Consider the following 27,394-nt stretch of genomic DNA (forward strand, 5'->3'; position numbering starts at 1 on the left):
GGCAGAAAAAGCTGAACACTAACAGATTTTTTTCTCTCTCCCAGATACATGTGCATGTCAGATAATGTTTATGTTACTGTACTTGTAGGACTGTCTGACCACTTTACTAAAGTAAAGTAAAGCACACTGTGACCACTGCATCAATACAGTCAATTTGTTCAGTTTATTTCTTTATTTATTCCACCCTTCTCATTATGAGGTGGACTCAGGGCAGATCACAGAACACATATACACAGCAAACATTCAATTCTGTTAAACAGACAGGATAGACAACAGATAGAGGTATTATGTCGGCATTTCCCCCAACTTCAGTGTCCTGGAGGTTTTGCTCAATTCCAGCCACAGGGGGTTGCTGTCACTCCATCCTCTATGATGAAGAGCCTGACTTCCTCCTTTCTATGATCACCGGCATTTTCTGGTATTTCTTTTATGATTCCATAAACTACCTTCCTGCTTATGTGGTACCTAATTTCTCTACTCACAGCTCACTGCTTAGGTGGAAAGTAAGCTTGGGTGAAGGTCAGGTGTTCACTCCAATCCAGGCTTGGAACTGCCAATATTTTGACTGGTAAGATGTATTGCTTCTGGTGATTAACCAGCTGTGCTAAAGCCCAAAGATCCTAGTTGTTAGGATCTTATGGGCAGGATCAAGATACTTACTACTTTTCCTCCCCAATGGTCATAATAAAAAATCTACCTGGCCACACACACAGAGCCACCATTAGTTTCAGAAGAGAAGTTTCACTGGCAGTAATAGCCTTTAGTATGTACAGTAAGATCAGAATTCAAGAGGATCTTTAAACTTTTCATACTAACAGAAAGAACTTGGTAGCATAAGCTTTCATAGACTTAAGTCTTTTCCATCAGATGCAATCAATAGTACAACAAATCATACTTAAGAAGGAAACATGCCTCTCAGGAGGAATCAACAAAAAATACTTAAAAAGGAAACATACTGAAGGAAACATGCCTCTCAGAAATGTGTAAGCTACAGAGTACAGCCAGTTTTGGTCACAAAGCACTGAAACAAATAAACCATTGATGTCTAGAATTAAAGGATCGGTAAGCAGCATTATGCTCCCAGTGACATGTCACTCATTCAATTCTAAGTACAATTAAAATCTGCTGAAAGTAAATCAAGGCTGCAGTGCTACACTTACCGCCCAATGAGCATGCCCCATGTAATTCAGTGAGGTAGAATTGCCAGCTTGGATACAGCCCTATTCTGAAGAGGTGTGTTAAATTGCATGTAAAGTAATGTACACGTACATGTAAAACTATATGCAAGGAAAGTCTCTGCAGCAACATAGGGAGAACAGATCCCTTTCATCTTAACGAATCATTTATTTTTGCAGGAGCCTATATATCTGGTATACTAGAGACATGACAGAATGAAAGGCATAAATGTGTCCTGACAGATACTGCTAATCATGGTTTTTTAAAACTGTAATGCCACCAAGTTGCTGTCTTAAAATAATGTGATTCCCAAGGCAACCGAATGCATTTTTATATTCCTAACTACAGATGCATGCAGTTTTTTAAAAAGGGCAAATAGTGTACCATTTTATTATGATTATTAAATAGCAATGTTTAGATGTTGCCAAATAACATCCATTCCGGAACACAAAACATGCATAGTCCTATTTTCCTATCTAACATAACTGGGGAAACATGATTCAGAAAGAATGGCAAGCTGTAAATGCCTAAGCTAAGGTTAAAAGAAACATTTAACCTATTTTTCTTCAGAGATTACTTACTTGTTAAATGTAGCTGCATAAATATATAGCTAAGTACCAACATAATTGTGGAAAAAATTGAAAAAAGGTGTCAAGAGATTTTGTATACATTAATTATGCAGGTCTTCACTAGTGGTGGAGCTTAGTAGGTTATGCCTGCAGAAGAATAGCAAGGAGTTTAGCTCCTGAGCTCCTCATTCACTATACATTGTTTTTATAGATAGTCATACTTAGGTGTTTTAGCCGACAGTGTTGCCAACTACTGTACCTTGTTTGACCTCTGTATCATTCCTTGAGATGCAAAAGTGCTAGTTTAAGGCAATGCCAGCATCAATGTTTATAAAAACACTGTCTCCAAAGTAGGAATCACTTCCCTCTCACAGATCTAAAAGAGGAAGAGGAGAATACACCATCTTCTCTCCTGCATATGCCATCAGCTGGAGACCGCTCCCCCCAGCACCAACTGTCGCTCTGGGCCAGAGCGAAGAGAGGGGAGGCCAGGGGACAGCACCATCTTCTCTCCTGCATATGCCATCAGCTGGAGACCCCTCCCCCCAGCACCAACTGCCGCTCTGGGCTGGAGTGAAGAGAGCGGGGGCCACGGGACAGTTCCACCTTGTCTCCTGTGCTATTCTAATAATTTAATATAATATAATATAATTGTATTATATTAACAGGAGCAGGGCGCAGGGAGCATACAACTCCTCTGCTGTACCAGCTCCACTGGCTACCGATTAGCTACCGAGCCCAATTCAAAGTGCTGGCTTTGACCTTTAAAGCCCTAAACGGTTCTGGCCCTACATACCTATCCGAACGTATCTCGGCCTATCAGCCCACCAGGACCCTAAGATCTTCAGGAGAAGCCCTTCTCTCCATCCCGCCTGCTTCACAAGTGCGGCTTGCGGGAACAAGAGATAGGGCCTTTTCTGTGGTGGCCCCCCGGCTTTGGAATGCCCTCCCTACTGAAATAAGATCAGCCACCTCGCTAATGGCATTTCGGAAAAAACTGAAAACTTGGATGTTCGAGCAAGTTTTCAACTAATTCCGATGTGATGATGTTTTGATCATGGACTAGCAATCAAGGATAACGAATTGGATTACGACTTTAACTATGAGATGTTCCGGTTCTGTATTGGTGGCCCAATACTATGTATGTATATGTATGTATTTTTATATTTTATTTTATATTTTTTAAGTGAATATTGTATTTTTAAATATATTGTAAACCGCAATGAGTCGCCGCACAGGCTGAGATATTAGCGGTATACAAGTGTACTAAATAAAAAATAAATAAAATAAATATTGTATAAACATATAATATTTATAATATTATAATGCAATGTAATATAATACTAATAATAACATGATATTATAATTATATATTTATATTACATGTAATATTACTAATAATATTACAATATAATTGGTATAATACAATATAGCAATATTTAAAACTTATATTGTACTATGCTAATAATATAATATATTGTATGTATATATACCTTGTAAGCCGCTCTGAGTCCTTGTAAGCCGCTCTGGGGTGAGAAGGGCGGCATATAAATGTCGTAAATAAAATAAATAAATAAATAAATTCTCCTAACCTGCAAATGTCACAATTTGGGGGAGGGGCATTTTGTTGCCCCTATTATAGAAAAGGGAACACTAGCATCTTGTCTGAACCTGAAAGCCTTACTAGAGCTAACTGGAACATACTTACAATGATCGACCTGCATTTGATGCTATGTCAGCAATTGGTTGACGGCTTTTATTTCTGTTACTGTCACTTATTTGGAACAAATAAATCAATAAGTCCTATGAATAGCAAATTTGTTAAACTTCAGTGTATTTTTGGAAGTGAATCTGTGTGGTCCAGGCATATACCACAGGGCCTCTATACTTTCTGAATAGTCTACAGGGCAACGGTAGGAAAAAACATATAACCAAATAACACATGCTTAATTCACTTCTCATGTATCCCTTTTTACCAGTCTCCCTAATTTTCAGACAGCTTGGAATTCACAAATGAAAGAGAATAGCATATACACAAAAATCAACTGTCTGGGGAAAGCATGCTTGAGATGGAGGCAAGAAGGTAAGACGATTAAGTGACCTTCATCATTTACCTTCCTTCCATCCTCACAAATCCTTCTCATTTTTCCAGCCCAGTGTATGTTTTCTTAACAGCTTCCAAGATGTTTAAAGGCTAGGAATATATGCATTTAAGCAGATGCTGGGCATCACACATTTTTTCCTAATATTTCTACTCCTGTGTATGGGCAAAGAGTATAAATATTGGATGGGAAACTTCTAACAGTCTTTTTCTGCAAAAGGAGGACTTGCTTAAACATCCTTTTCAAAACACTTGATGGCAAAATTATTAGTTGAACAGGGATGTAGCAAACCTCCTGATAGAGTTTGCCTCTTGCCTCTTCAATATTTTGCCCAGAGTGTCACACGATTACCTCCCTCGATGAAAGGAATCTTATGTTAAACAATTATTCACTGTTTGATATCAAGGCCATGCCTGAAACACTGAAGGGCTGTTCCTTTTTTCCTATTCCTTTTTCCAATGTTTCTTCTAGACAGCTCTTTAGTAATGCTTGACTTGAAATGCCTGCCTCATGTAAAACATTGCAAATGTTAAAACATTCCTGAAGGTAAAGAAAAGTGAAGTGTGAAAACTGAACCGTTTGTTTTGACTGAAGGAGTAATTCTCTACCAGCAGTTTAATATAGAGCTTGGGTAGGCATTTCATTTAGAATAAATGTCTCTCTTCACAAAATGTCCTAGATAAAAATACTGGGAAAATTGCTAAATAAATATGTATATATGTATATACACTCAAGTATCATGTACCTCAGGCACATATTATATGATAAAGAAATACAGAACAGCCCACCTGTTAAATCCTTTAAAATGTTCATTATAATATAATATTTTGATACAGTAAATAAGTCTAGGATATATTACATATATGTATATCATAATATATTTATTCGTGGCTTTGTGCATGAATCTTTAGAATGAAAAAACGATTTGCTATAAATGGTCTTTTGCCATTTATCTCTAAGATTTAGTCATCTGTTCTGGTATTAATGCAGGTGATCAATGTTTTCAAGGATCTGGAATCATAGAGATGGAAGAGACAACAAGGAACAACCTCCTGTGGTGCAAGAACACAATCAAAGCATCCCCTACAGAGAGACATCCTGCCTCTGCTTAAACACCTCAAGAAAAGGAGACTCCACAGCATATTCCACTGCTGAACAGTTATCACCATCAGAAAGTTCTTCATAATGTTTAAGTGGAATCTTTTCCTACAATTTCAATCCATTATTCTGTGACTTAGGGCACTTCCACACAGCCATATAACCCAGAAGATCAAGGCTGATAATCCACAATATTTGATTTGAACTGGATTATCTGGGTCCACACTGCCATATAATCGAGTGAAATGTGGATTTTATACAGCTGTGTAGACGCGTCCTTAGTCTCCAGAGCAAACTTACCCCCTCCTCAATTTGACATTCTTTCAAGTATTTAAACATGGCTATCAGGTTCCCTCTCAGCCTTTTTTTCTCCAAGCTAAATATGCTGAGCTCTCTAAAACACTCCTCACCAGGCTTGGTTTCCAGACCTTTGATCATTTTCGTCATCCTTCAGCTTGGCCCTTCCACACAGCCATATAACCTATAATATAAAGGCAGAAAATTTCACAAGATGTGCATTGTACTGGGTTACCTGAGTCCACACTGTCATATGTGGCAGTTCAAAGCAGAAAATATGGGATTTTACTCAGCTGTGTGGAAGGGGCCTTAGACTCCTAGATCCCTTTCACATGTACTGTTTTCAAGCCAGGTGCCATCTATCCTATATGAGCACACTTTATTTCTATTGCAAAATGAGGTACTGTATATTTCTCCATGTTGAAATTCATTTTGTTAGTTTTGGCCCAGTTGTATAATCTGATAATATTATCTATTTAGGAGTATTAATTCCCAGGAATATTTCTTGTATAAATAAAAATTGATCGCTGAGACATTTATGCATTTGGCCACAGGCATCTTTACTTTTGACCGTTTGGGTAAAATTAATACCCGAGATAATATATGTTTTGTAAGTGAATCATATCCATACACCGTCTCCATTTTTTTTTAATTTTAAAAAATGCTTAATTTGAAAATCCATGTCAGGTTCCTCACCATCACAGATTTCCATAAGGAGAAGTGGGGAGGAAAAAAATCATTTAAGAAATGTGGATTTGCTATTCCAGTTCTATAACATTAAGATTATTTGCTGATATGCAGATGTAAAAGATATATTTATGCCGAAATGTTCACCTTGGGAAGAGCTGACATTTTGTTTTCCGATTCCTTTTTCTAAGATATTAACTTCAGGTTCTATCTATATTAGAAAAGGTGTTACTCCCAAAGGTTTTTTAACATAGGGAAAGATGGCATATGATATAAAATTGTATTTTGATCCCTTTCACAATGTATAAGTAAAATTATGGAGTATTCTAATCTTGAAAATTGGGAAGAAACATTCACACAGGAGCTTATACAGCAATTCTTGCCTTGAATCAACTGAATGGTTTTAATGACAAGCCTCTTCCATTTTCTAAACCGAAGGTTAGATGTCAACCTGTTACTGCTAAATGGAAACATTTTCAGTAGCAGCATTTCTTGGTATCTAGAAATAGCTGTAAAGAAGACTGGAATGCTTCGCTGTCTTCTCCGCTGTTGAAAATGCAACCTCAACCTCAAAACCTATCCCTTTATAAACATGTATTGTCATGTAGCAAAAATGTTATGCATACAGGAATAAATGCATAACGTATGCATTCATTCCTCTATGCGTAACAGGAATGAATATAGTACAGAAATACATTTACCGAACTAATGGGTAATGGCTTTGGCCTCCATTCTTGTTTTATCTTTTAACTTTAAACTATGCCCTCTGCAGTTTAACAAAACAAAGCAAAGCAAAATAAAACACCTTGTTTAATAATATCTATCTATCTATCTATCCATCCATCCATCTATCTAATATTCCCCCCAATGGCTGCCACCTTGTCATAGTGGGGGGCTTAACTGCTCCAAGGATGCTGAGAGCTGTGCTAGCAGTAGTGTAACTACCAGCAGGTACAAACAAGTCAGAGAGGTCTCAGCTGAGAAGGGGAACTAAGAGCACCTAACCCATTAGCACTATGGAGAAACAAACCAAAACTAAGTCTATACTGGCTCAGTCAATGCCCAGAATAAAAAGGACTGCAGTGGATGCTGCTAATTCTGGACGTCCATCGACAAGTGGGCTACAGAATCAAAATACAAATGAACAATCACAGAAGCTGCAGAAATATACAATGCCAGAAGACCGCACAATAATAATAATAATAATAATAATAATAATAATAATAATTGCAAATCTATTCAGTACAATGCTTTTCTAATGCTTTCAACCTTGAGATCAGTAGAGTCTGGTAGATTTTGTTTACACAGTGCCTTAGAGCCAAACCATAGCTTCAATGCTTTCTTCAAAAGACTTTTCAAATATAGGATCAATGAAGGTGATCTTGCACTTAGCAACATCTTCATGGCCTAAAGAAACAGAGATTCTAGGATTTTTAGCGTATTTTTTTTCTGGACAACCTCAGTCGCCTGAGGCCCAGGAAATTTTAGTGGTACATGTTGTATTTATTAAGCTTGTCGTATATGGTTTATGTAACGTGGTATTTGTTTATATAGTTTTTTGTTTTGGGTTTTTTTTTTTTTTTTTGCTTTCATGTCATGTAATTTCTGCTGTTTTAGCCATTGTTCACCGCTTTGAATCCCCTCATGGAAGAAAAGCGGGATAAAAATAAATGAATAAATAAATAATCTGGAACAAGACTGGATTCTTTCTATGTCAGGGAAAGGAAAGTGAAATATCCAATGAATTGCTACAATTGTATACATGAATATACAACATAACCTTTGCCTCTGTACTAACATGGCTGCCTTTTGAGAAGCAGTCTGGTAAACCAAGAAATTTCATCTGCAATTGCATACACATATATCTCAGACTAAGCCCCACTGAATTCATTAGGATATTCTTCTCAGTAGATCTTAATATATCAAAGATACCAGAACTTATCAAATCTTGGAAGCCAAACTGGTTAGTATTTGAAGCGGAGATTACCAAGGAATACCAACTGTTGCAGGAAAGTGATGATGAATTCTTCTGAGTATTCCTTGCCTAACAAACATCAAGAAATTCATATGGTCACCATGAATTGACACGCAAGTTGAAAGCACACACATATACACACACATACAGAATATGCCAGGAAGTATCCAGGTGTTTTGGAGAAGTACAGATCTTTAAATAAGAGTGTGACCTTCTGTGAAATCTTTGGCTTCCTAGTAATACGATAGATAGATAGATAGATAGATAGATAGATAGATAAAGTAAAGGTTTCCCCTGACATTAAGTCTAGTCATGTCTGACTTTGGGAGGTGTTAATTATCTCCATTTATAAGCCGAAGGGCCAGCATTGTCCATAGACACCTCCTAGGCCATGTGGCCAGCATCACTGCATGCCGTTACCTTCCCGCAGAAGCAACACCTATTGATCTACTCACATTTGCATGTTTTCGAACTGCTAAGTTGGTAGAAGCTGGGTCTAACAGCAGGAGTCACCCCACTCCCCGGATTTGAACCACCAACCTTCTGGCCAGCAAGTTCAGCAGCTCAACGGTTTAACCCCTGCACCACCAGGAAGCCGTGTGTGTGTGTGTGTGTGTGTGTGTGTTGTATGAACTTCAATGGAATTCAGGATTTGAAACTAGCATGAAGTAGAATGATCTCACAGTATATTTCATTAAAAAAAACAGGCCTACCTTTCGTTCTTAATCCTAGCTAGAGTAGATCCAGTGAATCACACACAAAGCCTTTATCGTCATGCAACAACAACATTGGCATGCAACAGAGATATATACAACAAGAGGAAATCACAGATAAAAAGAAAGCATACTTGGAAGTTACTAATCTGAAGGATAACATTTACAACAGTCTTACCAAAGAATGGACTTTTATAATGCCCTTGTCATTAAGAACACTGTGAAAAAACAGAATTCCTGTATTTCATCCATATATAATCATATTTGGGGCAAACAAACAAAGAATGATGAAGTATTTCAACAGAGACCAAGTCACAAGAACCCTTTTGGAACATATCTTCCATCTAAAAAAGCTGATGGCAACATATTACATCTTGCAGTCGCCACTGAGTCAATGATAGCTGCTAAAGGAACTCCTATAAATTCCACTTATTCAATGAGTCTACAGTAGTTGAGCATGAGCATGTATAAAAGGAGCAAGAACTCTACGCTAATGTGTAAAAAACTATCAGTAAAGGATATCTGACTTTGATAATGAATGCTCTGACAGCAGCAGAGAATGAGTATTTAAAAGAAATATTCTCTAAAAATATTAATGTCTATTGACAGCCTGGAAATATCAATATTTTTTCAGGTAAAAAGGAAATCAGAGAGATAACATTTTAGGAGGGGGAACCTGCACTCAGAATAGTAAAATAAAAGACAGTCTATTATGTTCCACATGTATTAGTATGTTTTCTTAACAAGTTAACACTGTTTTGAAATTTTGGAGTGTTGTGTGGTTTCAGGGCTGTATGGTCGTGTTCTAACAAGATTTTCTCCTGACATTTCACTTGCATTTATAGCTGGAATCTTCAGAGGATCCGCTGGTGGTAAAGCAAGTGGATAACCGAGAAGATTGCATAGTCAATAGTGAGGACACCCAAAGGATATCTCCAGGCAATAAACACTCCCAGGGAACAAAGGCCTGGCTACTTCCAGGCAGATGTCCTCACTATTGACTATGCAATCTTCTCAGTTACTCACATGCTAATGGATGGATCTCACTCAAACACTTGCAAACCATGCTTACTAAATTACACACTTCACATTTGGTTAATAGACATTGGCTCTTTATCCCACACTACACATTCCACAGGTATATATACTCCACTTGCTTTACCACCATTAGATCCTCTGAAGATGCCAGCCACAAATGCAGGTGAAATGTGAGGAGAAAATGCTGCTAGAACACAGCCATACAGTCCAGAAACCACACAACACCCCAGTGATTTCAGCGGTGAAAGCCTTTGACAATAAATTAAGCATATTTTGGTTTCACCAATAACAGGAATGGAAGATAACTTACCCCATATATAATTAAGTTTGCAAATCCAGCTATCATGCACCATATGGAAGATGTAAAAAAAGCATATTTCCAGAATGTTCCCCCCCCCCTTTTTTTTGTTGTTGTTGATATCATAAAAACATTTCAAAATCAAGTAAAATAAGATTTCGGAATAGAGCTCTGCTGTTCTTGTAATGCATGAAGTGTTAGTAAAAGTGTTCCCAACATTCCATATGCTTTCAAGGGATAACATTTGTACCTTAACAATATTCCTGAAACTATTGAAAAAGAAATTCTCCATGCAGCATTTTTTCCTTCATAAAATAGGAAAAAATCTAACAGCCATCTCATGCAGTATGTGGGGGAAAGTGGATGCAACAAAGGCGAAAAAACTGGAAAACGTGAAGACAGTACAGTAGTGGAGCATACAAAGAATCACAGAAAGCCAAAGATGTGAGATAAAGTAAAAGGCGCAAGCACTGCTAGGGGTAGATTGATTTTAGCAACTTTCAACATGTGTTGGTTTTGGTTTGGTTTACATGCCATCATCATGAAGCGTAACTTCCAACTCACCAAAGCAGAGATCTGTGTTGCATCACTTGTGACTTCAGGGGTCCTTGTGCTGTTTGGGAGTCTGTGAGGATTGCGAGCTATCGCTTGGCACCAGCCCAACATTTTCTCCTTCCACTTATCCCTTTTCAATTTCTGAAATTCTGAAAATAATTTACATTCCCTGAAACAATGGTATTTGTAATTTCTTGAATGGGCATGTGAACAGTGAAACTGTATTCATGGAGTGGTGACATGAATTCATGCACATTAGTCTTAAATACATTACTATCCAGAAACAAATAAATTAGGTGGGCTTCTCAGCATTATTTTAACTTTAAGATAACTGAACTGTATTCTAACTATAAAAATATGCACTGAAACCTTAATTGAAATACATTAAAAGTGCACAGAATTCATTAAGTGAGAGAGTTTGGTTTAAAAGATCACAACAAATCCTTTTGATGGCTTACAGGCCAAGGGCCAGCAGAGCAAAGAATCTACAATAGATTTTAGATGAAAGGAGGTGACTAAGGTATTGAAACCATGTTGAACATAAAGTTCAACACCTTGGACAATGGAGCCCCCGGTGGCGCAGTGGGTTAAAGCCCCGTGCCAACAGGACTGAAGACCGACAGGTCGCAGGTTCGAATCCGGAGAGAGGCGGATGAGCTCCATCTATCAGCTCCAGCTCCTCATGCGGGGACATGAGAGAAGCCTCCCACAAGAATGATAAAACATCAAAAAATCATCTGGGTGTCCCCTGGGCAACGTCCTTCCAGACGGCCAATTCTCTCACAACAGGAGCGGTCGCTCCTGACACGACAAAAAAAAAACAAAAACCTTGGACAATACCTTTAACTACAATATTCTCCTTGGAGTCACAAGTAACCACTGACATATACACTAATAATACATAAATGCAAGCTTTTCTTCAAATTTAAAATGTTATATACAAACATGTAACTAATGGATCAAAATCTAGCTTTATTTATATTCACCATAACTGTTAAGCGTATTATATTTCACAATCTGACAGTACTATCTATCAGACATTCCACTGGGTTCAGTGGAACTTGTTCCCAAGAAAGTCAGTCCAAGACTGCAGTCTAATTTTAATGTCTTTGGATTCCAAAGAGACAAAACATGTCCTCGTAGTTTTATGTATTATTCTGGAATAATTCTGATCCTGATGAACCAACTTCAGGATCTTAACTTATTTTTAAAACACCAGGAAGAAAAAAGTATAACTTCGATCCTAAATGTTCGGAACTGAAAGCAAGCTCTCCTGAAAAACTTAATCTTACTTCCAGATTAGAGTAGGTACAAATAAATCCTGAACAATTTCAGATGGTTTCCTTAGTTGTATTCTCATACTACATTCACCTTGTTCTCAGCTTTTCTTTTGACATAAAATAACGTAATTTATATTGATATTTAGCCATCCACCCAGGAACATCCCAGTGTTAAACCATAAGATCTGCCACCAGTTTGAATTGACAAGCTTTCAACTAGAGTTAAAACAGGCATTTGTCTAATATGGAAAGTAGAGTTCTTGTTCATGTTATCATATATCACAATTCTTACTTAAGCTTTCAGGAGGCCATACAGCAAGATGTAAATAGTTAAGGAAGCTTGGAACCAATACATTTTGAGTTACAAATCCCAAACAGAATGGCGAATAGCCATGCTGGTTGCAAAATTCAGTGAGCTGTTGCTGAACTTCATTCACCATAGGGTAAATCCCAGACGTGTTGTCAATTCTGAAACATCTTTCTAGCCACAATTAAATATGAGTAATAAAAATACCGACAATGACTAGAACAAAGGTTTTGATCCAGTCAGCTCCAATAAAGAGACAGCAGTGATGTGACTGAGAAGAAAATCAATGAGAGCAGAGCCAGAGACTATTACAGGTCTATTTGTTCAGAATTGGACTTCTAATGTGTGTGTGTGTGTGTGTGTGTGTGTGTGACTGTACACCAGAATTCTATGAATCATGTACAGAATGTACAAAATATAAAGCAAGCATAATAATAAGTTCCCTTTTGGTATATCTATATAATATTTATATGTGTACACTGCTAAGAATGTTTAAGTGTCATGCAACATATTCTTATGAGTAGCCTCCTGTGAAATGAGTACAATGTCACTCTAAGTAAGCTGTAATATTCACATTCTCATAGTTTTCTGAAACTGTTTTGATAACTGTGTATTACTACACTAATTCAACAAGTCCAATGGATATTTTTTTTAGTGTCAGGCAGAATCCTTAATTATTATAGAGTTACAAGCTTCTGGATGGTGGCTCATGCCCCAGTTATGATGATAGATGGATGCAAAGAAGGGGAGAAGTCTATTTCTGAAGTAGTAAACTAGATGTTACATATTAGGCTTTTCAAAGACAAACAATGATATATATAATATTAATGCTCCAGTTTTAAACATGTATTTTTGGAAAACAAGGTCTACTGATTTTAAGAAATGTGGGTAACACAAATAATTATCTAGCAAACATCAACTAAATTCAAATTATAGTAAAGAAAATATTTAAAGGATTTTCAAAGTATAGAATAACCAGTAATGTCTTTGACTGAAAAGTTTTTGGGCTTTTAAAAAGAATAAGCACCACTGAAGTCAATAAGATATGTTGTGAAATAAACCCAGATATTTACAATATGTTACAAGTAAAAGTAAGATGATGGTAGCTACCGAATGAGGTAGGGGAGCTGTAAACACAATGGAGAGGAAACAATGAAGGCTTTCATCTTAGTCAATGAAAGATGAAACCCCATTCACATTTACCTGAGAGTGAGAAATGACCATTAAACAAGTGTGGACAGCTGGATGTGGGTGAATTGTCAGCTAACTTCCAGTTCAAATGATCTCATTCCCAGCCCAAATATATCTTGGATAAAAGAAAATGACCTCAAAGTAGATAGGTAGGTAGGTAGACAGAAACAGAAAAGTACTTGGGAGAGGCTTTCCTAATTACAGAAGAAAAAAAGGGAAACGGACTACCGACTTCTTTTATGGAAGGGTGTTTATATCCTCCCGTACCAGCTCCATACGCTTGACAGCAACTTTTGTGGACAGGGCTATAATACAAATCTTTTGTCCTCTAGTAGCTCCTTTGAACCGTGGTGAGCCATACATATTTGGTCTCTGGAAAATGAAGTTGATTTCAAACTAATATTTTATATAACTTAAGGGATATGACACATGGGTTTTTAAACAATTAATTAGAGTCTGAAAAACCAAAACCAAACCTGTCTTCATCTAGACAAGAAAACCCACTTGTAAGTGTAGAGAATAAAATATGTGAAAAAAATATTCACATATTTTATTCAGCAACCTTGACAATCCAAGTCAAGGCTGCAGCTTCCTCATTTCTACTCAGAAACAACTGAATACAATGGGTCTTACTCTCAGGTAAACTGAATTTCTCCTTGGCAAAACACCATCAAACACAAAGTGAAGAAATATTTTACATCATGTACACACTATGAAAGAAATTAGCCAATGTTTAAAAAGACCATAAAGGACCTCTCATGCTGGAAAAATACCAGAGTGGTGGTGGCAGATCTGAGTGCCTATGTGCTAATAACATACACTTTTTTGGCACAAAATCCCAAGCATGCTATAATAATTTTTTTATTGTGGCTTTTACATCTCACTTTTAAGGAACTCCCACCCACATTAATCTCACTTCTCCCTGGATATTACTATCCATGGGGCTATATCCAGTATCTCCTTCAAGCTACTAAAGGCAGATGCCTTTGGAAGTTAAAGTACTGTATGTATATCTGTCACATGCAGTTTCCTTCAAAATGGCATAATTTCTTCTACCTGTGGCTTTCATCATTTTCACCTTATCAGCTAGATCTTCCCTATTGGTAAGGATCAGATCTAGAATGCCGCATCTCTAGGTCTCATCTCTTATTTTTGGAAAAATAGAACTCAGCAAGGCAGGAATTGATGAGACCTTTCATTCTCTGAAGAGTGCAAAGGTTAATTGAAGTGTCCCATTTCAACCATGTCCCTCTCCTTTGAAAATCAGCAATGTGTTCTAGTTTTCTGCCTAGCTTGGTGGTCTCTAGCAGACTCTCACAAAGATAATATTATTTCTTTTTCCTTCTACTTTTAATCTTAACGTTCTCAGACAACCTTCCATATTCTCATGTATTACAATTAGTTACTAGGGTTGTGCAATTCGGGTAAACTGAGATACGTTTCAGTGTCCCAGATTCAGTGGGGGCCCTGATCTGATTTTCAAGAGACTCCTGAATCCGGAAAGACAAAAACCCATTTTCAATCTGGGAAGACAGAAAGATTTGTTTTCAATCCGGCCCATTGTCAGCAATTGAGGGGGAGGCACTTCCTGTCATTTTAGGCATTGTTTGTCCTTATATCCTACATTAGGACCTGACCAGTTGACCGGCTGTGCAACTTGTCAGTTGCTGCTACCTCTGCTCTTGCAGGTGATGGCGAAGGGGGCGCGCGGGAGTGGGGAATGCAGACCTCTGTCCTGAGCACTCCTCAGCAACACGTAGCTCAGCAGGGAGGCTGCCCAGTCCTGTGGAAGGTGAAGCGGAGGAGGGCCAAGGTGGGGAGGGGGCACTTCTGGGTTCATAATCAGCAAGAGGGGAATCAGTCCTATCTCCCTCCTGGCTCCTTTTCACGGGAATGACAAGAGGTATCTCTTGTCCTGAGAAGTGATGAGAGCCTCACTCAGTAGAGATGGTTTCTCCCACTGCCTGTTGTGCACATTCACAGCAGATCGTTTGTCCTTCATTAAGAATTGTATTAAAAGCACCAGAGTTAATATACCACTCTTTCTGTGACCCTTTACCTTCGGTCTTTTAAAGAGGCCTGGATTTAAGGCAAGGGCTTAAGAAACGTCCCTTCCTGGAAATCTCTCCCTTCTAGAAGCTGCCTCCCTTCCTGTATTCCACATGTATTTGAAAGAAACCAAAAGCAGCCATTTTTCAGCAGCCACTGTTCTGTTACGGCCGGGAAAAAAATGGCAGTGTCCAAAAATGGGTGTCCAAACTCCCTTGACCAGCCAAAGATCTTTTTTGAAAATGAAGCCGTGCACAATCCTATTAGCTACATCTCATTTTAACTTTTCTGTAAACTAGCTTCAACCACAGACAGGCAAGATATGGACCCAATAAAAAAATCAGATTGCTTTCTTTCTCTCCTAACTACACTGATTTAAAAACCACCACCTGCTTTATTGCACATTAGTGAGTGTACGAACCATTATCCCACTTCCATGTCAATTCTATTATTTGGAATCTAAAATTTCATCATCCATCCACATGGGATTTATTTTTAAAACCTCATGATCAGGCTTTGAAGGGTCCTGCCAAATACATCTTTATAGATGACATGTAATCCAGCTATGACCAGAGGCCCATATTAAGAATGCAAGGGTGATTGTCTGAGAATCCAAAACTTTCCAGTTAAAACTTTCTGAAAATCTACTTATTTTACTCATAATATTCTTCTCTTCTCATCCTTCCCAACCCATGACTTTCAACAGGAAGAAATGATGGAACATACCATCTTCCGCAGTCCTTTACCTGTCCAGAAACTTTACTCACTTAGAATACATTCATCTGAGAAAAATATTTTCCTAAATGGATGAGGAGTCGATCTTATACAGTAGGCTTGATTAATCTTGTGAAGCTTTCCATCACAATCAGGCAGGCATGTAGCCGGGGGGGGGGGGGGGGGGCTTGGGGGGCTTGAGCCCCCCCCCCCCCAAATTCTCATGATGGTCCACAAGAAGGCCTTACTGGTACATTATTTAAACTGTTATATTTATTCATATCATGATCTGATCACCATGCTCAATATATCCTATATGCATGGGGGTACTGGGGTAATGATACAAAAGGTTTGCTAGGGTAGACCCTCTTTCACTCAGACTCAGTCCCCCCCCCCCCGAACCAAACTCAGCCCCCCCTCCCCCCAAAACAAAATCCTGACTACGGGCCTGCAATCAGGATAACTGCACATGACAGACTAACCAACTCACATGGAAACTTGACTCTTCCCTTCTCAACAGGGAATCGTCATCTTCTACCATGTGTTCCCTCTCCCCATATTCTTTCTTCTTCTCCTCAAGGCAACATCAGGATATCTTCCATCTACTTTGAGTTATCTTTACAGTTGTGGAAGTTGTACCTTTCACAACTGTACAAAACTGCAGATCATGAAACTTGTTGAATAATTTGAGTTGTTTGTACTGATTTCCATAAAACTTACCATGCTTTTCAACATGGAACTACACCCATAAACACTATTAGATGTTTAGATCTTAATTCCCACTATATTTACTTCATGAGAAAATTATACCATTGGTTCCCTTTTCTCTGTTGCAGTTGATTTAATACAATACAGCATACATTTATTCAATGATCCTAAGTTTAGAGAATTACTAACAAATGAAAAAAAATAGAACCAAGTATTAGTGCAACCTTTATTTCAGACAGCTTGACAGAATTCCTAATCCTTTGAGTTGTAGGAGTCCTAAATAACTGGATTTTGTCAGAATAATTCCATTTGTTATTGAAACTTGTCATTAATGAATTTAAATGAGAAAGAACACTAATTTTAGGGAAACTTTTTCAAAGAAATAGGCCAATGACTTGGAGAACTAAATGGCTATCCCTCGTTTGCTTACTGCTAAACAGAATTAGAATAAAGACTCCAAATAAAAAACAAAAAACTATGATTAGCACATTATTAACTTTAGTTAAAATTAGAGGTTTAGGTGAAAATATGTAAAAGCAAGTCAAAAAATCTCAATGGAAAATACTGATGCAATGATGCTATCTTTCAATATTACAATAATAATGTTTAAACTGATATATCAATGGAATCAAATTTTGTGTAAACTGTGTGAACCACAAAGTCTTGTATGATTAGTGCAAAATTATTTAACGTTGCTAGAAGGAAACAGTGAAAATGATCCCAAACCTGATTCCTATATGTTAGGTTTGTTTTTTGCTGGTAATCATTTTTGTTTTGTGGGGTTTTTCCCATTTGGTTTGTTTTTCATTTGGTCTTTGGTTTTTTCAGCAACTTCCACAAAATGGATAAACCCTAAGATACCATTCACTTACAGCTGACACAGATTTGCATTCAATTATCGCAGCTGAATTATTCATAGGTCTCAAATTATACTGACTTTTAAAAAAGATAAATTAGGAAAAACAAGTAGTGCTATGAAATAGTAAATATCAGAAGAAGAAAATCTATAAGTTTTATAACTAATGCTTCAAAAGACATTTTATTATGATATATATATGGTTCATTAATTCATCAATTTCTTAATGGTTACAAGTAGCCACTTATCTTTTCCAGCTACCAGATTTATTTTCTGTCTACATTTTGTTTATTTTCCTAAGGATATAAACATATTATACTTTTTAAAACTCTTGTTAAATTGAGCATTTAGCATCAATAATTTCCACCTGGTAAAGCCTGACACATGAAAGTTCAAGGGGACTTACTGCCAGGTATTTTCATATGGGATTTTAGTTTATATTTTCTTTTCAAATTTCAGTGTTTCATATATGTTATTATCAAAGAAAAGGATGATGCTGAAATTTCACTCATGAGTGGTATACCTTTTGAAATTATACCTGAACCTGAAATTGATCAGCAGAGGAGTTGTGGTTTTCATGCATGCTTGGCTTGCTCATTCATGGCCTGGTTCTTCTGTGTTTTTTCCTCAGTACATTTTAAATAGCAGCGAAAGTCACAATACTATAATTATGTTCAAACTGCCCTTACTATTTCTCTCTATAATTAAAGACCATTTTAAAATAATTTGAAAACCTCTTCTATTATAATCTCATTAAGCTCTTTCTTCTGCTATTTCATGAGGGGGTATTTTCTCCTCTAATAATCCTGTTTCCTTGCAGATGTTGTTAAAATTCATTTTCAACTACTTTGTGCTGATAACAGACACACAATTTTTTAATAATAATAATAATAATAATAATAATAATGAGACTATTGTCACACAAAAATATATAGTTTACTTACATAATCCTTTCAAGTTTTTACACCATCACAGATAATTACTTCCCTACTGCCCTACCATAATAATCACTCATAAAAGCTTATTTTTAACAAAAAAAAATCTGTTTATCCTGAAAAATTCAGAATCCACCATCTGCTGGGATAATATGTGAGCAGTGATGGGATTTTGAGTAGGCAACTTTTCTTTTCATATGGCATTATATATAATATGAATCTAAATATAAAGGAAGATTCAAATAAGGTGTCAAAATCTGAATGTAAATAAAATAAGTTCCTTCATTTCAGTCATTTTACTTTAAGGACGACAAAAACTAGATCCAATTTACTATTTACACTATTTATTGAATAGTATTTGCTTTAAGATTAGGAAAATATATTTCAGTAGATAAAACATATATATGGAAATGTAGTGGTATAATAAAATAATTAAAGAATATTTTTACATTACTTTATTTGGTTTCATAGAACTGCACTGGAAGATCTACAAGTATCTAGAGCCGTGTTCCCTCAGGTAAAAATAATAATAATGTTTTTCCACTTTCACAGAGGTCCTGCACAGCTATCCCCACAAATATGGAGAGCCAAATGTACTTACAAATGTGGCAGAATAGTAACCTTAAAGTAGCAAACACTTTATCAAAAGATTCTGCCAAGAAAATCCAATGAGAGGCTCACCTCAGGGTTGGCATATGTCCAAAATGAATTGAAGGAACACAACAACTAGAAATGTCTTTTTGCAAACTCAGGCGCAAGCTATGACTTAGCAGTTCCTGCCAACACATACCATCCACTTCAACTGTAATAGTTGATGGAACTAGCACAGGCATGGACAACCTTTTTTGCCCTGGGGCCACCTTGTGCACTCAGCAACCCGCTGTGAACAATTTGAACAGCACTTTGCAGACAAAACTGTTTGAATCCCTTCACACTCAGATGCTATAAGTAATAGAGATCCACTGGATGTAATCTTGGTAACTTTAAGGTTGGACTTCTGTAGTGCACTGGATGTTGGGCTACCTTTGTGCCAAGTTTGAAAACTCCAATTAGATCAAAATATGGCAGCCAAATTGATTACAGGTACATCCAGAAATGAGCAAGCAATGCCTGTATTACAATCATTCCATTGTTTCTGGGCAAACTGAAAAGCACAGGTTATTACCTTTAGAACCCTGTATGGTTTGAGTCCATACCTAAAGTATCACGTACTCCATACTACCCATCCCAAACACTCAAGTCTTCAAGGGGGCATTTACTTAACTTAAGGGCTTGTTTCCCTTAAGGCAGTGGTTCTCAACCTGTGGGTCCCCAGGTGTTTTGGCCTACAACTCCAAGAAATCCCAGCCAGGTTTACCAGCTGCTGGGATTTATGGGAATTGAAAACCAAAACATCTGCTGACCTACAGGTTGAGAACCACTACCTTAAGCAATTAGCCATTCCAAGCCTCAAAGAGACCCACTGTCTTAAGCAATTGTCAGGTGTGGATCTCTTTGAGTGATTATAAAACTGTAGTTTTTCTTTAGCCACTCACTACTGTAACTTTCTCTACTGTTTTCTACTTTTATTGCTCCACGAGTTTGATTTGATGAGCTGAGTGAACTGATTTTGTCTCGTCTTGAACTGAGGGCACTTCCATACAGGAATTAAACCCACACTGAATCCTTACAAGCCACACAAAAAACGGGCTTTCCCAGAGGGGGTAGCTACATGCCATCCTGATAACCATCGGGATGGCATACAGCCACCCCAAATCTCCCCCCCCCCAAAAAAAATAACCCCTTAAAAGTAAAAACAACTTACCAGGTCAACATCATGTTCCTCCTCATGCTCTCCTGGCACGAGGAAATGATGCACCAGAAGAACGGGGATAGGGGCAAGGAGGAAAATCCCTCCTCAACCCCCCCCCCCCCCATTTCCTGGCACATTATTTCATCATGGCAGGAGAGCATGGGAAGGAATATAGTGGTGACCAGATAAAGTTTTTTAAACTGTTAAGGAGTTTGGGGGAGGGGTGGGTGCCCTCTTGGTTGTTTGGACTCTTGCAGCCTCCCAAAACTGAAATGACTATGTGGATTGGGCCTAGGGATCATGTGATGCCCACACATTTAGAAAGCTTTAAAAATCTTGCTTTGTACCGAATTACTTCAGTTTTACCAGAAGCATCGTTTGGATGCCTCCAGTAAAACCGAGTCAGGTCTTGCTTTTAAGGCCTGTCTGGATGGGCCCTGAAAAGTAATTAAAGTTTTGCCTCTTTGACTCTGTGCCATGTCTCCTGTCACAACCTCTGTTTAGTAATGTTTTTGCATGCCCTCCAAATGTGGGGATTTTGCAGGAACACTACTGATTAATCTACACCCCACTTTTTAAGCTACTTTAACAAAAATAATCTTCTGGCATCCCATCCCCCCCCCCCCCCTTTATCGGCTTACTTCACTGGCTCCAAACTGAGCTTAATTAACTCAGCAGTGGGAAGAAACAGAGGAGGAACAGAATCTTGCCCTTCTCAGTAGGCTCAGGGAAAAAGCAAGCTGCTGCAGCCTCTCCTAGCTTATCTCTTCTTCCTTAAGTTTTATCATCCTGACCACACTTTAATGTTGCTTGGTCTCACGTCCCAGTTTTCATCTGAAAAATGAAGGATATTTGTTTGGTACGTACACTTTAGTTTTTGCCTCTTTTAAAATTATTATTATCATTATTATTATTATTATTGGTATTATTGCTCACTGCCTTTCTTTCTGTCTTCTGGAAACCCTCTCTCATTTCTTTCTCTTTCATTTTGATCTCAACTTAGGCTAATCTTTTTTTCTTTTTCTTTGGACACCAGTTAGTCCAAGTGCAAGAGGACATATAAAACTGTAGAAAGCTCACAACACATGCCCTACACATCTGTACTCAGAATTAAGACCTACTATATTAAACTGGGAATACTTTCAGACTAATATGGAAGTAATTGCATCCTATGTTAGTTAGACTGCAGCTCTAAGCACACCTACTTTGAAGTAAGTCCCAATGAACTAACTACTTCATATGTGTGCCTAGAATTGCACTGCACAGTTCCTAAATAAAATAATATTCTTCAAGGTGTCCTTGTAGAATGATCAACAAACAACAGAGCAATGTAAGCAGTCTGCTGAGGTAGCAGCTCGCAGAAATTCCATTTGGAGAATGGATGTGAAGGAAAGTTGTAGTTAAGAGTGCAAACATAGGGAGTTAGTTTGCATTAGGCTTTGAAAAGCATGTAAAGCATGATCTGTGCTTCCCATTTCCCCCTTCAAAGTGTGGACCAGGAGGATACATAGTTTCTTTTGATCTTGCACTGTAAGTCTTAGAGAAGTTCTAAACTTCACAGGGAAATTATATTTGCAGTACATATGCTGGTATTTCATGCTCCATATCTGACAAAGCCGAGGAAGGAAAGAGGAATGAAAGCATAACCTATCAAACCATTAAGTGATGTTGATCTGGTGGATAAGAACAAAATACTACCACACATTGTGTTTTGCAGTTTGGCTTCATAGATTCTTTCAGGAAAGCCATAAAATATTGATTTCTCATAAAAACTCTTATTCCAGATCATACTCCATCTGAAAATCAAGGCTTTATGTAACACTCTTAACTAATAATTATGATGTAGCAGTAGCTGTAAGGGCATTCTGCCCCAATAATTCAATATAGTGAAGCCAATATATTTTAGTATTAAAAGAAATGGGGAAGCTCTTCTGTACAAACTAAAACAAATACCTTCAACATTTCTGCCATTTGTGCGGCCTCTCTGAAAGATGTCAGTCAATATTCTGTTGGGCATTATGAACGCATAACCTAGAGTCATGCATTTGTGACTGCCTCAGATTCATGATACCTACATAGCCACTAGTTCAGGGGATACATAGAGAGCTGGCTTAAGGTCCTACCAACCCTCTCTCGAATCTGATCTCTGAAACAAGGAGGAAATGCTTCTACTTATTGCATGGGAGATGGTGGGAATGTCAACCAGCTGCTTGGGTGACACATGAACAGATCCCTTTCAATTACAATGGCTGCTGCCAAATTCTTCCTCTGAAATATAGCGTACAGCACCTGATATTTGTTGGTGATCTCTACATACTAACCAGGTCTCGCACTACCTCCCAAGTTCAGACAAGATATGTTGCGTGACACCTGCCATTTAGAAAATGTAGAAGTTTTGCATACAAGAACTGGTCATTTTTTAGTCTGAAAGCTATGTGAATACTTTGGATTGCCTTATGACTTTAAAAGTTTATAAACTAGTGTCTTTGCCATTTCAGGCACATTTTACAATTATCCCAAAATCTCCCAGAGATAATTGAAAACATCTGCTTCTAGGATTAAAAAGTGGTTCAACAGAGTTTAGTAAGAACCTCCGAGTTTAAGCAGGAAGAAGATTCAATCAGTAGACCTTCATCCCCTCTCTTCCTTCTTTAACATTTGAGAATTTTCTTTAGAATTTTAACTTCAGGACTTATTTTTGCAGGTTGACTAAAGAAAATGCTATTTAAAATGACCATCTGTTTTATGCATCTGTCCATTACTGTGTTTACCATGGATAACCTTCCTTCCACATGCCTTCAGATAATTGACATGTTTGGAATAAATAACGTCTTCTCAGTTGTGACATCTAAATTATGGGACACTGACTTTTTCTCCCCTTCCCTCTCTTTCACACACCTCTCCCTTTGTCTTTCATTCCTGTTTTGTGGGACATGTGGGTCATTTGAGTTATTTTCCTAGGGTTGCACTGTTTTGGCTTGTTATGCTCTGCATTTCTTTTACCCCTATTAAACATGGACTTTAATAATCAGTTTTATTTCAAATTGTCTTTTAGAACAGTTGAAAGCGGATTATGGAGAGAGAAAGAGAGAGAGAAAGAAGAAAAAATAGGAGAGAAAGGATAAATGCTGAGAAGACAACAAATTATGTGAAAGCTAGTATTTTCAGTTATGTCTACTAGGCATACATGGGCAAATGCCATTGACCATAAATCATCTAAAAGACTTTCCTTTTAACTAAGTTCTTGAAGAATAAAAAATGTACCTGGGAATGCCAACATTTATATGTGAATATCAATATTAAATAGAGACCCATGGAGACACACGTACATATAAACTCAAATGAACACAAAGATAATAAGAAGGCAAGAGAAATATTATGCAAAGGAACAATAAGGGAAAGAAATAGAAAAGAACAAATCGTTTTAACCTAAATGTACAAGTGTGGATCTGGCCACACCCATGAAGTGAAGCAAATATCTACTTTGTGGATTTAGTTAATATGAGTTAATTCAAGTTAGACTTGTGTTACATTTTAGGCATTCTTTTTCTACATGGTACTTCAAAAGGAGTCATTCCATTGGTCCATTAAAAAAACTTCCAAAATCATAACTTATTTGAACCCAAATGAAATATTTCTAGAATCTATTTCCAGGCTAGATATTTTGTTAAGGAGAGTGTGGGGAAAAGTGCTACTTGAGGAGCTATTGTTGAGTCCTCCCCATATTGGAATTATTAAAAAATGCAGATTTCACTGCAAAAATTCATGGGGGGAAATTTGGAAGGGAGGCAATTTCAAGCCCCAAGAGAATTCATTACCTAATCAGGAAGAAAACCTGAAATGAACTTCCATTCTTAGTGAATCTTTATTTTGTTTCACAAATAAATGGGAAAAATTGGAAATACACCAGCAAGTATGTCCACCACCACTGCTAGGAGTTAACATGCTAATCTACATAGAGGTATTGCATCAGAATGCATTTTGGAGCCCTTAATTTATATTTCCTTTGTTAATGAATTATGTAAATTTAGCATGTAAAGGAAGAGATTATTTAAACAGCAACCATGATACTATATGCTCACAGAAACTAATGGTCAGAGATTCTGTAGCTGTGAAAATAATATGCTCTCTGATATGAATTTCTTTTTACTCTTCAGGCAGTAAAGAGAGTGGAAATAACTTCATAAGCAGCAGATCTTTATCACAATATATGGAAAACAGTGCACATTTATTCTGTAGCTGTAGCAAGGAGCTTTTAGAAGACTGCTCTGAAATTTATTTATGTAAGCAGTTTAATCTTGTCCTAGTATGGCACAGGCTCCTTTGAAGTAATTTAATCTGAAAGTGCGCAAACATAATTTTACATTTTTAAAAGAAGGCTTTAATTCTTTTAGCATCATTCATATGTCTATGATCTAATGAATTATATAATAGACAGGTCAACCTAACTATTCATTGACACATACTTTTCTCAAATCATCAGTGGAAAAAAAATTAAAGATGGAATGTGACCAAAAGAAGTATTCCTAGTAAAATATTTCTGTTTTATAAAGTTTAAAGGGAGACCAAGGATGGTTTCCTTATAGCTCCCCATAAAACCCATCACCACTGCCACGCCCCACACCCTTAATGTTGTGTTAGGGCAATTTCTGATAATTTTTGGTCATCTTTGTGCCAATTTAGGGGCAGGTTAGAGGTTTTTTCTCAATGGCAAGTGGCCAAGATCTCAATTTTTTAGCCATTTCCTGTTATGGAAAAAGGCTATGCTACTCATAAAACAAGAGTCCTGAAATCCCAATCCCCCAAGGAATACTGGAGCAAAATATGGTTGGTTGTGATCATAAATCATTTGTGGGGATTACATGAATCCCATGAGCTGCAATTTCTTCATGCCTACAGTACAACATTGCTGAAGGAATGAAATTGTGAAGGAATGTGAATCGCTGGTAGGTATCATTAATTATATAAGAATAAATGTATATATTTTATTATCATTCAAAATTAGAAACAGACAGAATAATCCAATGAAAATTATATGCGTTCCTTGAACTGTTTTTGGCAGGAGGGCAGCATGCTTCTCCAATCCATTTATATTTTTGTTTTTTATTTAAATGCATTTAAAACAAGATATACTAACAACACTCATTTTAGCGAAGAGTAGGCAAGTAAGTCTTTCAAAAATGTGCAGAAAATTTAAACAGTAGACTCAGTTTTGTCAAACAACTAACAAAACACTTTGAGAAAATAATACTTTAATTTTTTTTAAGAACAAAGCTGTTTATATAATTCAGTAAAACTATTACATTAAGTTAAGTTTCTCTTTATTTGCCTTAATATACTATGGTATGAGGCCTATTTTTAATACTAAATCTGATGTAACCAGAAACTACATTTATCCAGCTTCTACCAATTCTCATGGGTGCCGGTTTACTGAGGGTCTACTGCATAATATTCTAGAGCAGGCATGGGCAAACTGTGGCCCTCCAGGTGTTTTGGACTTCAACTCCTACAATTGCTAACAGCCTACCGAAGTCCAAAACACCTGGAGGGCTGAAGTTTTCTCATGCCTGTTCTAAAGCTGGAATTCCCACCAAAAAAAGTAATTTGTCCCAGATGGAGGAGATCTGCTAATCAATGACTTTAATAAGTCAGTACTTACGTGAGGTCCAATGATTCAATTGATCCATACTATTTAAGGCTGTAAAGTGGATTTAGTGTGTTCTTATAAAATATGGTTCTGAAAGTTTTTAATGAGTAATACACCTACTTGGAAGCAAGTTCTATATAGATGTATTTAATACTGGCATATAAAACTTCTTTCTGTTCTTTTATCTCTCAAAAAATTCATCTATTTTTCAATATTTGTGACTGTTTTATTTCTTTAATGAAAAACCATATGCTCAGATCAAAATGGAAGTCTTCATAGAAGGAAGCTGCTTTTGGGAGCTTTCAAGAATTTGTAATAAATAAATCTGAGAATGCTCTCTCATTTCCAGCTATATCAGCCTTTTATTTCTGATCAACAAAGGAAAACTTCAATATGTATTCATGCATTTTTTTAAAAAAAAATCAAAATATACTTCTCTGTACTGTTTAAAAGTACCCAGTGAAGAAAAGAATGAAACCTATTGGAAAATATTATAAAGAATATAGGCTTATGGTTTAAAAATAGTTTGTTAAAGCCATGAAAAGAAAATACAATTGCTTAATGCCTCAAATAAAATTGTGACTGGCCAAATTCCAAGAAAATTGGAGCCTAAGGAAGCTTTAGATACTCTTTTCTCAAGTAGTACTCCTCCCTTTTATATGGCAATTTACTTTTAAAACTACGGGAATCTTTTTTTTTTTAAGTGGCATTCTGTTCAAAGTTATAACTATATTCCTGAGCTACTGACTATATTTTAAAGCACTGAAATAACAAAGATAATAATCAACAGATTTGATATTTGGCCTTTGGACATCCTCTGGTGGCACAACGATGCTGAAGCTAAAGGTCTGAACAGACCTGGATGGGAGACTTTCTAGAAACCTCATATAGGACACCTTGAGCAACATTATTGAAGAAAGGTGGGATATAAAAGTTTAAAATACTTATTGATCTTCATAGTCAAATGAAGGTTTGACTCTACTTTTCAATAGTCCCAGTGCAACAATTCTGTGTAAAAAGCAGAAGCCTTTCCCTGTTGTTAAATATTTGTGCTGCTAATCAGTAATACCTCTAGTTGTTAACAGAAAACCAGCTAGAGAAATGTTTCTCCAGTGTGATATCATTCTTATGACAGGTTACTATAACGGAAGTGCAATAATTTAGTGTGAACTACCCCCACCTCCAGTTTTGTTGTGTCACTAATATTCATTAATGAACATCTCCTCTCAAAAAAGCAGAATCACATTTTCCAGATTCCAGGAATGTAGTGCTACTTTAAAACAAGAGGCATCTTGCTGTGTACCTTATTTTCAAAGGATAAATGGGAGGGGGGGGGGTGTTACTACCAGACTAAAAAAGTGGGTTAGATGGCAGCATATGTTTATGGGTGGGGCAGTAGGATTCATA

The 27,394-nt window shown here is 37.0% G+C and overlaps 1 protein-coding gene across 3 annotated transcripts in view; it reads right to left on the reverse strand.

Annotated features, from left to right (window-relative positions):
- Window positions 1–27,394, reverse strand: part of MARCHF1 (membrane associated ring-CH-type finger 1) — a 134,295-nt gene that overhangs the window by 77,367 nt on the left and 29,534 nt on the right. For 2 of the 3 annotated variants that reach the window (XM_060778752.2, XM_060778750.2), the window contains exon 2: window positions 10,518–10,657. The exons of the other annotated variant lie outside the window; for it this stretch is intronic. In XM_060778752.2, coding sequence (XP_060634735.2) covers window positions 10,518–10,619 — 102 coding nt within the window. In that variant the 5' untranslated portion in view covers window positions 10,620–10,657. The remainder of the gene's footprint in view (window positions 1–10,517; window positions 10,658–27,394) is intronic. 3 annotated transcript variants of the gene reach the window in all.

The sequence above is a fragment of the Anolis sagrei genome, chromosome 5 (assembly GCF_037176765.1).
Source record: "Anolis sagrei isolate rAnoSag1 chromosome 5, rAnoSag1.mat, whole genome shotgun sequence".
Taxonomy (NCBI): domain Eukaryota; kingdom Metazoa; phylum Chordata; class Lepidosauria; order Squamata; family Dactyloidae; genus Anolis; species Anolis sagrei.